At 36.7% G+C, this 17094-nt stretch overlaps 1 protein-coding gene across 4 annotated transcripts in view; it reads right to left on the bottom strand.

Moving 5' to 3' along the window:
* Positions 1 to 17094, bottom strand: part of SENP2 (SUMO specific peptidase 2) — a 45535-nt gene that overhangs the window by 15960 nt on the left and 12481 nt on the right. For all 4 annotated transcript variants that reach the window (XM_071214665.1, XM_004473725.4, XM_004473728.4 and 1 more), the window contains exons 6-12: positions 11673 to 11841; positions 9821 to 9924; positions 8402 to 8496; positions 7782 to 7833; positions 7091 to 7154; positions 4886 to 5062; positions 2749 to 2880 (exon numbers count right to left, since the gene is read on the bottom strand). In XM_071214665.1, coding sequence (XP_071070766.1) covers positions 2749 to 2880; positions 4886 to 5062; positions 7091 to 7154; positions 7782 to 7833; positions 8402 to 8496; positions 9821 to 9924; positions 11673 to 11841 — 793 coding nt within the window. The remainder of the gene's footprint in view (positions 1 to 2748; positions 2881 to 4885; positions 5063 to 7090; positions 7155 to 7781; positions 7834 to 8401; positions 8497 to 9820; positions 9925 to 11672; positions 11842 to 17094) is intronic.

The following is a 17094-nucleotide window of genomic DNA, read 5'->3' as shown; positions in this document are numbered from 1 at the left end:
GGGGGAAAAGTGTGTGTGTGTGTGGGGGGGGTTATACGGGAATTCCTTATATTTTCAGTATAACATTTATGTAATCTAAAGCTCCTTTAAAAATAAAGAAAAAAATCAGAATACAACTGAACAAGAAAAAGACATATTTCCTCATAACAGATGTGCAAAATATAAAGTAGTAAAGTGAGATAAAAACAACACAGAGTGGCAGCAGAGAGATATAGGAGCAGAGAATGTGTATGAAGTTGAAGCTGTAATGGTATCTTTTCAAATTAGTAGGTTACAGAAGTAGATTGTGTAATAAAAACCCCAGAATAACCACAAAGTATTAAAATATATACAGAAATAGAAATGAGAAAGGCATTAGTCACATCACAGAAAATCAACTATACTGAAAAGGACATTGTAATAAAGGAAAAGAGAGCCCCTACCCCCCCAAAAAAAGAGAAATGACTTAAAAAAGCAAAGAACAAAAATTACTGAAGTACTTCCTGTACAGTAGAAATACTGTCAATGAATTAAACCCCCAACTCAAAAAAGGTTGGTAGAATGGATAAAAAAGTACAAAAAACTATGTTGTCTATTAGAACCAAAGACACAAATAGGTTGAAAGGGAAAGGATAGAAGAAGATATTCCATGCAAATAGTAACCAAAAAGGAGCTGGGGACAAAACAGACTTTAAGTCAAAAGCTGTTATAAAAGACAAAAGGATTTAACAAAAAGGACAATCCACCAAGAAGAAATAATAATCGAAAATATTTATGTACCTAACCAAGGGCACCCAAAATACATGAGGCAAACTAAAACAAAGCATAAGAGTGCTCTTTCATGAACTATAACAAATGAACAACACTAATAGCAAGTGTTAATAATAGGGTAGTATATGGGGGAAACATATACCTAAATGTCAATCATGAGCTGTAGTTAAAAGTACTATTTTAATATTCTTTAATCAACTGTAACAAAGGTACTGCACTAATGCAAAGTGTCAAAAATAGGGGGGTATATGAAAACACTGTATTTTTTTACATGACTTTTCTGTAAACCTACAGCTTCTCTAAAAATATATAAAAACATACATGGAAGCAGATGTGGCTCAAGCATTTGGGCACCTGCCTATCACATGACAGGTCCCAGATTCGGTTCCCAGTACCGCCTAGAGAAGAAGAGCAAGACAGCGAGCTGACATGATGGGCTGGCATGGCAAGCTGACACAACAAGATGATAGAATAAGGAGGAGCCAAGAGGAAGCACAATGAGAGATACAATAAAGCAGGGAGTGGAGGTGCCTCAAGCAATTAAGCACCTCTCTCCCACATGGGAGGTCCCAGATTCAGTTCCCGGGACCTCTTAAAAAGAAGACAAGTAGACACAGAGAGAAGACAGTGAGTACAAACAATGAGGAGGGCGGGAAATAAATAAAATAAACAAATCTTTAAAAAAAAAAAAACCCATACATTATGCTAATTGAAAGAAACCAGACACAAAGCACTGTGTATTGTATGACTCCATTTATATAAAATGTAAATATAAATAAATCTATAGAGACAGAAATAGATTAGGTAGGGCTGGGAAGGTAAGAGGGATTGAGAAGTGACTGCTAAGGAGTATGTTAGGTAGGGCTGGGAAGGTAAGAAGGATTGAGAAGTGACTGCTAAGGAGTATGGGGTTTTTCTTTTGGAGTAATGTAAATGTTCTAAAATTGACTTTGGTGATGAAATGCTCAACTCTGAATATACTAAAAGCCACTGATTGTACACTTTGGATGAACTGTATAGTTTGTGACTATATCCCAATAAAATTACTTTTAACAAAAAAGAATTCATCTGGGAAGGGGATTTGGCTCAATGGATAGCACACCCACCTACCATATGGGAGGTTCAGGGTTCAAACCCAGGGCCTCCTGACCTATGTGATGAGCTGGCCCACGTGCAGTGCTGATGCATGCAAGGAATGCTGTGCCACGCAGGCCTGAGTCCCCCCACCCCCGTAAGAGAGCCTCACACGCAAGGAGTATGCCCTGTAAGAACCGCCCAGCGCGAAAAAAGTGCAGCCTGCCCAGGAGTGGTGCCATACACACGGAGAGCTGATGCAGCAAGATGATGCAACAAAAAGAGACACAGATTCCTAGTGCCCCTGACAAGAATATAAGCAGACACAGAAGAACACATGGGAATGGACACAGAGAGCAGACAACTGGGGAGGGGAGGGCAGGGAAGGGGAGAGAAATAAATAAAAAATAAATCCTTAAAAAAAAAATAATTCATGTGAGAGATGGTATCATTTGTTGCTTTTTTCCATTTATCAGATGGATCCAGGCTTTATAAAAATGTCACTGACATTGCAATGACGGACATAGGACATTATAAATTTTGTCAAATCCTATAAAATTGTGTGAGGCAGAGTGTAAACTATAATGCAAACTATTTTCCATGGTTAGTAGCAATGTTTCAATATGTGTTCATCAATTATAACAAATGTACTGCCTAATGAAGGATGTTGTTAATGTGGGAAAGTGTGTGTGTAGGGGGTGAACCATATGGGAATCCCCTATATTTTTGATGTAACATTTATATAATCGAAAACTTCTGAAAAAAAAAATTAAAAAAAAAAATGTCATTGAAGATTAGCTAATAAAATGGTGGATGAAAGCACAGATGTAGAAGAAAGAAAAATAAATATAAAAATAAGCAATCAGAATTACCCATCTTTTTTAGGTTTAAGATTAAAAACAAAAAACACAGAAAACCACTTACTTCATCATTGAGCCAGTGATAGTTCTTCAAGGTCTGGATATCACTGCGAGTAATTCGCAATTTGAAAGCACTACTTAGGATCTCATCCTGTGGGCCATGGCCTAGAGCATTACTGATTTCTTTTTCCATGTCCTAAATTAGAAAATCCAGAGGTTGCTATTTTAATATAATCAGAGTCACATCAGATACTGAAAGTCTGAGACTGAAAATGAAAAAAAAACTTTTTGCCTGACCCTTAACAAGAATATACTATTGAAGACCTATTAAACTGAAGTATGAAAATACTTAAACTTAGATTACAAAGCAGTGTTACTACTGGTTATAAAAAAAAAATTGTAGGTTTAATTACTATCTTCTGGACACAATAATTTGATAATAATATTTATATTTAAAGTATATTCTCAAAAATGTGCTACTATTTATTGAGCATATGTGCCAAACAGAATACTAGATGCTTTAAATACATCACTAATCCTTGACTGTGAGGAAGGTATTATCAGCATTTTATAGAAGAGAAAACTGAAGCTCAGGAAATTTACACTGTCCAAGTGATATAATTACTAAAAGGCAGAAACAAGATTTGAACCCAGACTTTCTAATTTCCTAGTCTTTGCTTCTTTGAAACACTTATCATGCTCAACTTTGCTCCTCCTAAACCTAACTTTTATTTAAATACACCAAAATAACAAAATTAGGACATCGAAGAGTTCATACTATCCAGTTTTCACATACAATCAAACAGGCAGAAACTGGGAAATAGGAAGGCAGTCTAGTAACTGAATCCTTGTTGCATAAATGGTTTCATTATTCTAAAGAATTATACTTATAGAAAAATGCATATGTAAGCAATAAAAACGAATATATAAACCCAGTAGAAGGAAGCAGATGTGGCTCAACTGATAGAGCGTCTGCCTACCATATAGGAGGTCCAGGGTTCGAACCCAGGGCCTCCTGCCCCATGTGGTGAGCTGGCCCATGTGCAGTGCTGCCACGTGCAAGGAGTGCCATGCCACGCAGCAGTGTCCCCTGGGTAGAGGAGCCCCACGCGCAAGGAGAGTGCCCCAGAAGGAGAGCCACACCACATGAAAAAAAAAAAAAAGCACAGCCTGCCCAGGAATGGTGCCGCACACACAGAGAGCTGACACAGCAAGATGACGCAACCAAAAAGACACAGATTCCCAGTGCTGCCGAGAATGCAAGCAAACACAGAGGAATACACAGCAAATGGACACAATAGAGCTGACAATGGGGTGGGGGGGGGAGGGGAGAGAAATAAATAAAATAAATCTTCAAAAACAAAAAAAAACAAAAAACCCAGTAGAAATTACTTCCCTCCAAATATGGATCTCTTTTTCCACCTCCATGCCCAACATATATCAAGTCCTCAAGAGACATTCACTGAATAGGAATGACTACCACCTACCAAGACAACAGCAGAGAAGTAGCCAAGATGTGGTTCACTTTTAAATAAGAATTTTTAACTGTCATCATTTCTTTGTGCTCTATAAGTTTTTACTGTTTTCAAATGGAATAATCAATGGAAGAGACATTTTCGTAAAAGAGAATCGCTTAAATGAAAAACTGCAACAAACTCATTCCCACTGCCAATACTACGTAATGTAACATATCTGAAAATCAGAAAAATATCTACAAAGAAGCAATTATATCCCAAGATAATGACAATTTAGTCTACTCATATGTGTTGAACATTCATATGGTCCGTTAGGCTACCTTCACAGATCACTAATGATTAGTGTAGCCAAAGTGACTGAACAGCCCTTGCGCCTGATTTTTTTCATACATTCTTCCCTAGATACTTCAGCCTGGAGGAAGCCCTCAAAACATACCATTCAAGTCTAGAATAACAGAAGTTACTTAAAAACATGCCTCAATGTCAACTATAATCCATGCTGTGTAGCAATGCTCCAAAATGTATTCATCAAATGCAATGAATATACCACATTAATGAAAGAAGTCATTGATGTAGGAGGAGTGGGGGGTATGGGGAGTGGGATATATGGGAATGCCTTATATTTTTTATATGTAACATTTTGTGTGATCTATGTATCTTAAAAGAAAAAAGTATGCTAAACAAAACAAAACATGCCTCTTACTCTCATCAACATAGGGTTAATACCTCTGTAAGTTCAAGAAGATCATCCGTCCTTCTATCCCTCTCTTTGCCTGGGCAAGTCTTTTCTTTTGCCTCAAGTATTGACATTTTCCTCCTGAGTAAGCCATTGCTTCCACTGCCCAGGCGGAGTCGGGCTGACACTTCTTCGGATAGGTCAGGCTCCAGCTGGTGTCCCCTCCTCTGATCAAAAAAGTTTCTATGTTTTATTGACATGTTTGATACTTGCATGTATAAATATAAATTATACATGAAATATCTTGAAAGAAAAGAGAATTAGCACATCTCCCAAATAACCCTTCATGGGGAAATAAAAAGGAGTTCAAGGTCTAAAGCTGACAGGATACCTAAATTATAAACCTAGAAAAAGATTACTCATCACTTTCCCTAGAGATGACAAAGGAAGTATTTTCAAATCTCCTATCTCAATTAAAAGTAATACGGTTAAAAGACATTTTGAAACATTTTAAAAAGCAGAAAATATGACCCATAATCCTATCACTCAGAATAAATTGCTGCTATGCTTATACTAAGTAAACTTGTTCTATTTTACTTTTTTTAAAAACCAATTCTATATTAAAGAAAAAAGTGCAAAACATAAATGTACTGCTTAATTAATTTTTGTAAAATGAAAACCTATGTAATCATCATTCAGGTTAACAAAGAGAATCCAGTCAGCACCCCAGAAACCCTAATAAAACTCTTCTCTATCATAACCCTAAGAAATATGAATACTAAATTTAAGTCATTTATAGTAGGCAAACTATTGCAAAATCGGAAATTTATTTAGAAATAGAGTTTTGTTAGAACCACACTAGTCTCAGCATGTCTAGCCAGTCCTCTTCACTCTAGCTAACTGCTAGGGCTCCTGGTCCAAGCAAACCAGCAGCTGTTGGTGCTCCTCATTGTCCCAGACAGGAAAATCTTCTATGTAGGCACCGTGACCATGTTCCAAATACCCTTAACTCTGTCTTCTCTCTGGCTTAGTTCCCCTGTTCTCTCAACTTTTGCTCCACATATGATAAATGATAATTAGATACAAAAAGCTTCACTTCAAGTCAATGGAAATGGGGAAAACTTGAGAAGGGAAAGAGTTAAGCTTTATGACTTAACACCATGACTTAAGATATGACTTAGCCTTAAGACTAATTCTTACAAAGAAATCTAGTGGGAGAAGACAAATTTGATCACAGTGATACTTAACACAAGGTAACCATAAAATTTTGTATTTTTATGATTCAAAAGTGTGAAAAACACTAAAACTTCAAATTTACATTTAAGTTAGGAATAAAAAAAATTTTTTTTTTTAAATTTCTCTCCCCCCCCACCACCCCGGTTGTCTGTTCTCTGTGTCTATTTGCTGCATGTTCTTTGTCCACTTCTGTTGTCGTCAGCGGCACGGGAATCTGTGTTTCTTCTTGTTGCGTCATCTTGTGTCAGCTCTCCATGTGGGTGGCGCCATTCCTGGGCAGGCTGCACTTTTCTTTCACACTGGGCAGCTCTCCTTATGGGGCGCACTCCTTGTGCGTGGGGCTCCCCTATGCGGGACACCCCTGTGTGGCAGGGCACTCCTTGCGCGCCATCAGTACTGCACGTGGGCCAGCTGCACACGGGTCAAGGAGGCCTGGGGTTTGAACTGCGGACCTCCCATGTGGTAGACGGATGCCCTAACCACTGGGCCAAGTCCGCCGCCTAGGAATAAATTTCTTTCAGGCATAGTATTTAGCAAACACCCTGACACTATTATTAAAAATGTTAGTATTGCCATAGAGATCATTGGAACACTTCTTATTCCAATTCTTATATAGAAAATGTATAATACAATTAAGCATAAGATTGCTAATATTTTCAAGTAAATCTGAAACCCTGTCTCTTAAAACAAAGTCCTTACTCTCTTTTCAAAAAAAAAAAAAAAAAAAAATTTTCCAGAAGAACCCATGCAATACAGAGATAAAGGCTGGGATGAAATTAGCTTGGTCTCTCTGACTTTAATTTACAAACCAAGGTGGTTGCTGCATAGAGATGAAAATAATCCAGCAATTTAAACGGCTGCTGCTTTAAAACAAACAAACAAAAAAACAAAAACCCAACCAGTGGAATTATAAATCAAAGTAATATACCATCTTTCTTATTTTTCAAGGGCACCAAAATTTTAACATAAGTCAGTTAAAAGAGTAAAACATATAAAATTTAACTAAGGTTTCCACTTACACCTTCATTTTCAAGTCTGATTCCCACTATCTTCTCTACATCAGATATTTTCCCCTTTGAACACCTGAGGAAAAATTAGAGAGGGATTAGAGATTTCTGTTGGATAATTTTAGCCTGGTACATGTCAGACTAATTTTAGAAATAAGATTTGATATTTGCAAGCAAATATTGTCTTAGATTGTAATTCCTATAACCAGGGGTCAGCAAACTTTTTCTGAAAAGTTTTGTGGGCCTTACAATCTCTGTCACATCTTCTCTACTATAGCATGAAAGCAGCTACAGATAATATGTAAATAAATGAAACATGGCTGTATTCCAACAAAACTTTATTTACAAAACAGGCAGACAGGAGATATTTAGTCCACAGGTCAGTTGATCAAACCCTGCTCTAAAACTAACTCTCTTCCAAAATCCTAGGACATGAGAAATGCCTTAATTGTTCCTATATTAGAGATACCAACCACTAGAGATGCCCACTTCAGGCACACTCAATCCAAGTGGTTTCCCAACTTCTGATGTCTCAGAGTAAAGGGGCACTTGACAACTATGTACCCATAAATGCTGACCCATTACCAGAGCTCAGAAGAGTTGACAATTCCTCAGACATAGTTAATTATAAACACAGTTTGTAAGATGAAAATACATAAAATATATATTTTATTAAAAATTTAAAATGAACTGAACCATGTACCTCTTTTCACTTCTCACTGAACATAGAGGTCCCCTCGTTTCAACAATTCTATCTGTGAAGATGGTTAAAAAAAAAAGTAAATTTTTTGCTCTTTATTAATCAATCATATAGCTACAATTTCAACTTAGGTAGTTTCCAAGTTGAGCATTTCAATGTAAATTTGACTTACATTGAAATACTAAAAAAGAATCCCAAAGATAACTGGGCTTCTTACAAACTAAGATGCTTAAACATGCATAAATCGCTTTGTTCTTTGAATATAACCTTTAGTATAAACTGACAACCACTCACTTGTTAAGATGTCATTTAGTGTCATTTAATGGGGAAATAGAAGTAAATTAATACAAAGAAACAAAAGGAATTTAGTTTTGGCTTATAAAATATTTGCTATCACACAAAATACTAGGAATGATAATCAAGAGACCGTTTATGAATCTACTTCATTTTAAAACAGCTTTTTCCCTAAACTCCTGGTACAGAATAAGCCCCAGTTAATGCCTTGAGGCCTGACAATGTTGTAAAGGTTGGTACATCATCTTTCACTAGTACATCATTTTTTTACTTTACTCTAACAAAACTAAGGTCAGTATATTAAGACAGGACTAAATGTGGGAACTCACATTGTTTTGGAACAAACTGAGTTGTTTTGACTCCGTGATTTTGCTCTTCCCCCCAGCCTCTGGTCTTTAATGTGTCCATTTGACTTCTTTGAGAACTTAGAAATGCAAAAAGTGAGGAAGATCAGATACAAAAGAAAGTCTACCACAAAGAGTCACTATCTCTGTTGGGCAAGTTTCTCCAAACAGGAGTTTTACTGATTGGTTACCTTGCAACATCAAACTATGACAGAAAGGAAGAATAACTGGGAAAGGAATAAAAGGAGTCTAATCCTGATTCAAATACTTCAGCTAAGTCATCTAACCTTCATATTCTTTACCTGTAAAACTAGACTCCACCTTGTCACAATACACTGAAGACTGATAAAATCTCAATGTGATAAAATTCAGTTTAGAAGATGAAAATTTTAACACAATATACTGAGATGGATCCTAAAACAATACATTAAAAACAGGGCCATAAACAAAACAGTTTGACAATTTTCCTGACATGACAAAACCCAACAATTCATTAAGCAGACTCCTGCTTATAACAGTGGCTGGTCAATATGGAGAAAACATTAACATTCTGACTGATTAAGAGAATTAAAAAAAATTTTTTTTACAATCGAAGTTAACATCATTCTTTATTATTTGTACATTCAACAAGTCAATTTGACTTGTGCTGTGACATGATTTCTGGGATCTCTGTGTATTCCCACACCACTCATTAAATCATCACTTGGACCTCAATCCTCAACTTACATATGCTTCGTCCTGTCTTCACAGGTAAATATAAAGCCAGACATCAGTTTCTTCTGTCATTCTCATCTATTTGCTCAAACCATTACGGAGTATTTAATTAACAAGCAGTCTTAAATGGAAAACTTCTTATGACCTGGGGTGACTTTACTCTTGTCTCTAAATGAGGGTTCCAATTGTGCTAAAATGCATTCACTAAAATGCCTCAGGGATTATATACCATGTGTCAGAGAGAGAAAGAGAAAGAGAGGAGAGGGAGGAAAGAAAAGAAAGAGACAGAAAAGAGACTGTGAGGGGAGAAAGAGGAAGGGAAGGATGGAGAGAGGAAGGGACCAAGATGGGCAAGAAGGGGGAAAACAGAGGCAGAGAGACAGATTACAGGAAGTGTATGTGTTGGGGAGGTTGACAAAATTAGCTGTCCTCTGGAACCCCTGCTCAACCAGTGATTACACTTTTCTATATCAGCGTTTCAACTAAAAGTTTATTTGACCAAAGGATTTTAAAGTTAACAGAATTTTTTTTTCATTTTGGTAGAACCACTACATAAAATGTTCAGGCAGACTACAGGGCTAGTTCTCTGTGTTCATCTCTCTTTTCAACAAAGCCCTTTCCAGCAAACTCTCTCCAAAATCAAGTAAAAAAATGTCTAGCAAAGAATTTATCTTGCTCTCTCATTTTTACCTATGATGGTGTGAAGTTACAGGAAGGACAGAGTTTGCATGACCACCTTCTTTAAGTCGCTCCAATAACCTTCGGTACTTCTCTCTTTCCTCTTTTTGAACACCCTAAATAAAAGAAAGCATGGTAGATAAGCACTATCACATTAAATCTATAATTAAGTCATAAACAGAGACTAAGAGTTCAAATACAGCCCGTAGATGTGTTCTATTTGCCAGTAGGTTTAAAAATGACTTTGGCGAAAAAGAGGTAGCTCAGTGGTTAAGCACCTGCTTAGCATGTACAAGGTTCCGGTTCAATTCCCGGCACCTCCTAAAAAAAAAAAAAAGACTGAATTATCAACTTTATAAATAGAAGGAAAAAAATTAAAAAATTTCGCTTCTTTGGAAACAACTGGGAGCTATGGAGGGCTGTCCCTGTTAGATAGGACATAGTGCTCCCCAGCCCACTTCACTCATTTAATGTAATCTACTAAATCTTGATGGGATGAGTTTCTGCACCAGAAGTGAGTTAATCTAAAAATAACTCAGTAGAAACTATCCACTTGCATATTTAGAACATGCAGTATATCAGAACGTGTAGATTCCTAAATGGAACTGGTCTCGCCAAAAGCACCAGTCGCCTTCAGTGGACACTTCTTTAGTCCTTATGCTACCTGATGGCTCTTTAGCATCTCACCCTGCCGGCCTTCCTAGACACAACACTATCTTGATTCTTTTTACCTTCTCAGTCCTACTGCAGATTACTCTTCCTGCCTGCCCTTAAATGCTAATAATTCTGCTCACATCTCTTCTCTCACTATACTCTCTCCCTGATTAATCTCATTAGCTCCCTTGGTCTAACCACCACCAATATGCAGAAGATTCAGAAATGTGTCTCTAACTGCACCTATTTCTCAAAACCCCCATCATCTATATCCAAGACTCTAACGGACAGATCTTCTTGGGTGTTTCATAGGCACTTTAAGTAATAATCTTGGATATTATTTCCTCTGGAAGCCTACTTTAATACCTCTCCTTAAGAATCTTTCAGGAATGCAGAATTGGGGACATTTCTGCAATGAATCTACTCTGTTGCCTTAACATGGGTCCAAGCTCAGAAAAAAACAACAAAGAAGAACCCTCCCATGTCCCAATCCATTCCCCACTAGGTCTACCTCTGGTTGCTGAATTACAACTATTTATGTATAACCTCCTGGATGACAGAACCATATTTTATTCAATTCTGAATTGCTGGTAACCAGTACAGTACCTGGGAGCCAATTAAATTATTTCTTTAATGAACTGAACTAAGTGGCTCAGAAAAACATCTAGCAAATTGCAATAGCTGATGGTCCTGGGGAATGCTAGAAAGAGGTCTAGTTTTTAAATCTCCTGAAATAAGTGAAGACTTCAAGAGGGAAGTAAAGAGAAGATAGTCTTTTCTCCATGATCTGAAAGGAGAAGGAAAAAGCAGACATGCACACCATTCACTTCCTTTACTTCACTGTCACAGTTATTATAGCATAAAAAAGAAATAAGTCAGAATAATTCTGACACTTAAAAAGAAAGAATCTATACTCTTATCTCTTCCCATTACGATTCCTATTTCTTTCTCATAATGAAAATACCTGCGCCTGAAAATTACTAAATTGCATATGTACCAAATATCTCTGGAAGGATACTCCCAGGTGTCATAGTTACTTCCTAAGAGGCAAACGGGCCAGGCATGGAAATTATAGAAGAAAAATCAGAAAACTTACAGCCACTGTACAGCCTTTTGTATCTTTTGAATTTTGTATAATAGTACACACATTATCCACTCTAAAAAATTTCATGAAATATTTTTTAAAAGGAATCAGACTAAAAGGCCTTACCTCCTCCACAGTACAATGGGGCCGCCTCAGACCCTTGCCACCTTCTTCAGAAATCATCTCTGTTACAACCTGTTCTTGAGGCTTCCACATTAAAGGACTCTCTGGATTGCCTCTACTATGGCGACGGCCACCTAGTCTTCTATTATAGCCTTCTGAGTTCAAAGTAAAACTAAGAGATGGAAAAAAATAAGTTATCAGCAAACTGCTTAAACTCCTGGAATTCAAGTTCCTAGACTGTCCTGTGATTAAGCTGGTTAAACTGTCCTAGGTTAAGTTCATTTGCTCTTGGAAAGTAATATCACTACCCTTTGCAAAAGGTTGATCTATCTCCAGAGCTGAGATACCCTAGCATTCTCCTATGGAATGTGTTTCCAGTCACAAAGGTTACCACTTTAAAGCCCCTGTTTTCTTCCATGTACCCAATTTCCAGCCCCAACTCCAGATCTAGCTCCCCTATTGCACACAACCTACTCTGCACTTTTCCTTTAGTCACTTGGTACTATGGAATTAAGTATTGGTGTGGTTGTTTGATATCTACATCTAACACTAAATTTTTTTTTAGATTTATTTAATCCCCTCCTACCGCCATTGTCTGTTTTCTCTATTTGCTACGTCTTCTTTGTCCACTTCTGTTGTTGTCAGCGGCAGGGGAATCTGTGTTTCTTTTTGTTGCATCATCTTGCTGTGTCAGGTCTCTGTGTATGCAGTGCCATTCCTGGGCAGGCTGCACTTTCTTTCGCGCTGGGCGGCTCTCCTTACGGGGCACACTCCTTGCGCGTGGGCCTCCCCTACGCAGGGGTTACCCCTGTGTGGCAGGGCACTCCTTGTGCGCATCAGCACTGCACATGGGCCAACTCCACACGGGTCAAGGAGGCCCAGGGTTTGAACCGCAGACCTCCCATATGGTAGACAGACGCCCTAACCACTGGGCCAAGTCTGCTTCCCTAACACTAAATTTTAAACTCCGTGAGAGCAGTAATTATATCTTTTTATCACTGTACCTTAGTATTCAACAAACATCTATTGAATGCTAAATTAATGAATGCTCAAGGAACTAAAGCCATGGAGCTATTGCTGTTGGTGACACAGTTTGCCTTTCCTGCCATTACCAATAATGGAACAAACTGCTATCATAACCCTTCTGATGTCATGCTTTGAAAAGAATACACCATCACTTACGTCTGGTTTCTATATTTTTTTAAAAACCCTATATATCTGAATCAAATCATAAGAAAACATTAGACAAAATTAGGGAACAGTCTATAAAAGAAAAAAACCTACTATACTATAGAAGAAATTTGAATAAGACCTGACGATTAGATAACAGTATTATATCAATGTTAAATTTTCTGATTTTGGTAATCTGTGGTTTTCTAAGTGAATGCTCTCATTCTTGAAAAAATTTAAACACACTTAAGCACAGGGTTAAAGGGTCATGTAAGGCTTACTCTCAAATGGTTCAGAAAAAAAGTATTATGTATACTGACATAATGGAACTGAATCTAGAATTGAGAAATAGACACATCCACGGTCAAGTGATTTTTTTGACAAGGCTGTCAACCCTAACCAACTGGGCCAGAATAGTCTATTCAACAAATGGTGTGGGGAGAACTGGATATCCATATCCAAAAGAAAAAAAGAGGACCCCATCTCCCACCTCACACAAAAATTAACTCAAAATAGATTCAAAGATAAAAGCTACAACCATAAAACTCCTGGAAAAAAATATAGGAAAATATTTTTGAGATCTTGTGGTAGGCAGTAGTTTCTTAAACCTTATACCCAAAGCTCAGGCAACAAAAGAAAAAACAGATAAATGAGACATCATCAAAATTAAACACTTTTGTTCCTCAAAAGACTTTGTCAAGAAAGTAAAATGGCAGCCTACTCATTGGGAGAAAATAACTGGAAGCCCCATATGCAATAAGGGTTTGACATCCATGTTATATAAAGAGATCATACAACTGAACAATAAGACAAGCAACCCAATTAAAAATGGGCAAAAAACTTGAATAGACATTTTTCCTAGGAGAAAATACAGATGGCAAAAAGCGCATGAAAAAATATTCAACATCACTAGCTATTAGGGAAATTGATGATCAAAATTACAGTGAGATACCATTCCATACCTTATAGAATGGTCATTATTAAAAAAAAAAAAGAAAGCTACAAGTGCTGGAGAGGATCTGGAGAAATAGAAACACTCCTGCACTATTGGTGGGAATGTAGAATGGTGCAGCCTCTGTAGAAGACAGTTTGGCAGTACCTCAAAAAATTGAATATAGAACTGCCATATGACCCAGCAATCCCGATACTAGGAATATATTCAGAAGAAGTGAAAGCAAGGGCATGAACAGACATTTGCACAATGATGGTCATAGCAGCATTATTCACAATTGCTAAAATATGGAACCAACACAAGTATCCATCAACTGATGAATGCATAAATAAAATGTGGTATATACATACAATGGAATACTATTCAGCTGTAAGAAGAAATGAAATCAGAATGCATATGACAACATGGACAAACCTTTGGGATAGTATATTGATGGAAATAAGCCAGATACAAAAGGACAAATATGTGGTCTCACTAATACGAACTAAATACAATGAGTAAACTCATGGAGGTAAACTCTAGAGTATAGGTTACTAGGAGATAGAAAGTGGCTTGAGTATGGGAGCAGATGCTTAATGTATACAGAATTCTTAGTAAGGTTTATTGTAAACGTGAGGAAATTAATAGAGTTGATGGTAACCCATTATAGTGAATGTAAGTAACACTGCTGATTTGTAAACATGATTGTGGCTGAAAGAGGTAGTTTGTGGACATAAATATCAATTGATAGGAAGCTAGAAAATAATCTAGGGAATGTATAACAGCAATTTTGGTGGTAGATGAAGATTATGGCTAATAGTAAAAATATAAGAATGTTCTTTTACAAAGGGTTATGACTGGTGACACACAGGAAAACTACTACTGTAACTTATGGATGAATGTTAATAGTAATATTTGATATTTTTGCAGCAAAGGCAAAAGATATATCAATTCTAAGGGACAAAAATTGGGGAGCATAAGGGGTTTGGGATTTTTCCTTTTGGAGTAATGAAAACATTCTAAAATTGATTAAGATGATGACAGCACAACTCTGTGATGAAAATGAGAGCCACTGAATGCATACTTTGAATGGAGTATACAAAGCATGGGGCTGTATAATACAGGCAATCCAGTGTGGAAGATGAATTGTAGTTAAAACAACTATAGGAGCATTCGCTCATGAACAATAACAAATGTATAATACTAATACAGGGTGTTAATATTGGGTTTGGGGGAAACTACACCAAATGTAAGATATGAGCTATAGTTAGTAGTACTATTTTGATGATGCTCTTTCATATTTTGTAACAAATGTTTCACAACAATGCAAGGTGTTGGTGGTGGGGTGACTATGGGAGCCCTGTATGTTTGTTCTGTAGGTTCACAACTTTTATTATACACTTATTGTTTATGTATGTTCACGTATGAATGATATACTTCAATAAAATTTTATTTTTGAAAGAAGTATTATATATATATTATATATATATATATATATGACTGAACAATAATACAAATGCAACAAAATGAAAACAATTGATGAATCCGGATGAAGAGTGTTCATCTAACAACAAAACTGCAAAATAAATGAAAATAAAATACATGAAGCAAAAACTGATATAACTGAAAGGAGAAATAGACAAATCCATAATTACATTAGAAAGCTTTAACACTCCTCACTCAGCAGCCAATAAAAAAAGGGGAAATTAATAAGACCTGAAAATAATTATCAGCCAACTTAACCTAAATGAAATTTATCAAACACTCTACCCAACAATAGCAGAATATACATTCTTCTCAAGTGCACATATCCAGAAAGACAATATTTTAGGACATAAAACAAACCTTAACAACTTTAAAAGAATTTAAACTATACAAAGTATATTCTCTGACTATAATGGAATTAAACTAAAAACAAAGGAATACCTGGAAAATCCCAAATGTTTACAAATTAAACAGTACACCTCTAAATAATCATGAGTCAACGAAGTAAAATAACTGTGAAAATATTTTAAATTAAATGAAAATGAAAACCAAAATTTCAAAATTTGTGGGATATAGCTAAAGTAGGGCTTATGGGGAAAATTTATGGTATTAAATGTTTATATTAGAGAATAAGTTTACATCTAAACAGTAAAGCGTGTGTCTCCCAAGAACAAGGATATCTCTTACAAAATCACAATACAAATCATCAAATTCAGGAAATTCAGCAATGATACAAAATACCTAACATGTAGCCCATATTTAAATTTAATTAAAGGTATCAAAAACATCCTTCATAACCATTTTTCCTCTATCTAGAATCCAATCCAGGATCTCACATTGTATTTATTTATTTATTACTAAGATTATTTATTTTTTATTTATTTCTCTCCCCTTCCTTGCCCCCCGCCAGTTGTCTGTTCCCTGTGTCCATTCGGTGTGTTCTTCTGTGCATACTTGTATTCTTGTCAGCGGCACCTGGAATCTGTGTCTCGTTTTGTTGCATCATCTTGCTGCAGCAGCTGTGTATGTGCAGCGCCATTCCTGGGCAGGCTGCACTTTTATCACAAGGAGCAGCTCTCCTTATGGGGCGCACTCCTTGAACGTGGGGCTCCCCTATGCGGGGGACACCCCTGTGTGGCACGGCACTCCTTGTGCGCATCAGCACTGCACGTGGGCCAGCTCATCACACAGGTGAGGAGGCCCTGGGTTTGAACCTCGGACCTCCCATGTGGTAGTTGGACTCCCTATTCGTTGGGCCAAATCCACTTCCCCTCACATTGTATTTAGTTGTCATGTATCTCTAGTTCCTTTACCTGAAACAGTTCTTTAGCATCTTTTTTTTCCAGAAGAGTACAGGCTTATTGTCCTGAATGACTTTGCAAAGGCAGATACACACATTATATATCCTGCCATAATCTACAGAATGGAGTGGGAAAGAGTGTAAGCTACAATGTTAACTATAATCCAGGCTGTGTGGCAACGCTCCAAAATGTGTTCATAATTGCAATGAAATGTGCCACACTAATGAAAGAAGTTGTGAATGTGAGAAAAGTGGGAGGTGTGGACAGTGGGGCATATAGGAATCCCCTATATATTTTTTGTAATATTTTCTGTAATCTATGTATCTTTTTAAAATAAATTAAAAATATATATTAAAAAAAAAAACTACCACAGACTTATGAGGTGCCAAAAGAGATTTAAAGAACTCCATACCACAGACTACCATAAAAAAAAAAAAGTACAGTCTTGCCTTGTAGAACCTTAATTTCAGATTAACCAGTTCTTTCATGATTAGATTCAGATCACTGACTTTTTTGCAGGAATACTATTTTAAGTGAT

The sequence above is a fragment of the Dasypus novemcinctus genome, chromosome 4 (genome assembly GCF_030445035.2).
Source record: "Dasypus novemcinctus isolate mDasNov1 chromosome 4, mDasNov1.1.hap2, whole genome shotgun sequence".
Lineage (NCBI taxonomy): Eukaryota > Metazoa > Chordata > Mammalia > Cingulata > Dasypodidae > Dasypus > Dasypus novemcinctus.
The sequence above is the reverse complement of the archived record's forward strand: the minus strand, read 5'-3'. Positions and strand labels throughout refer to the sequence as shown.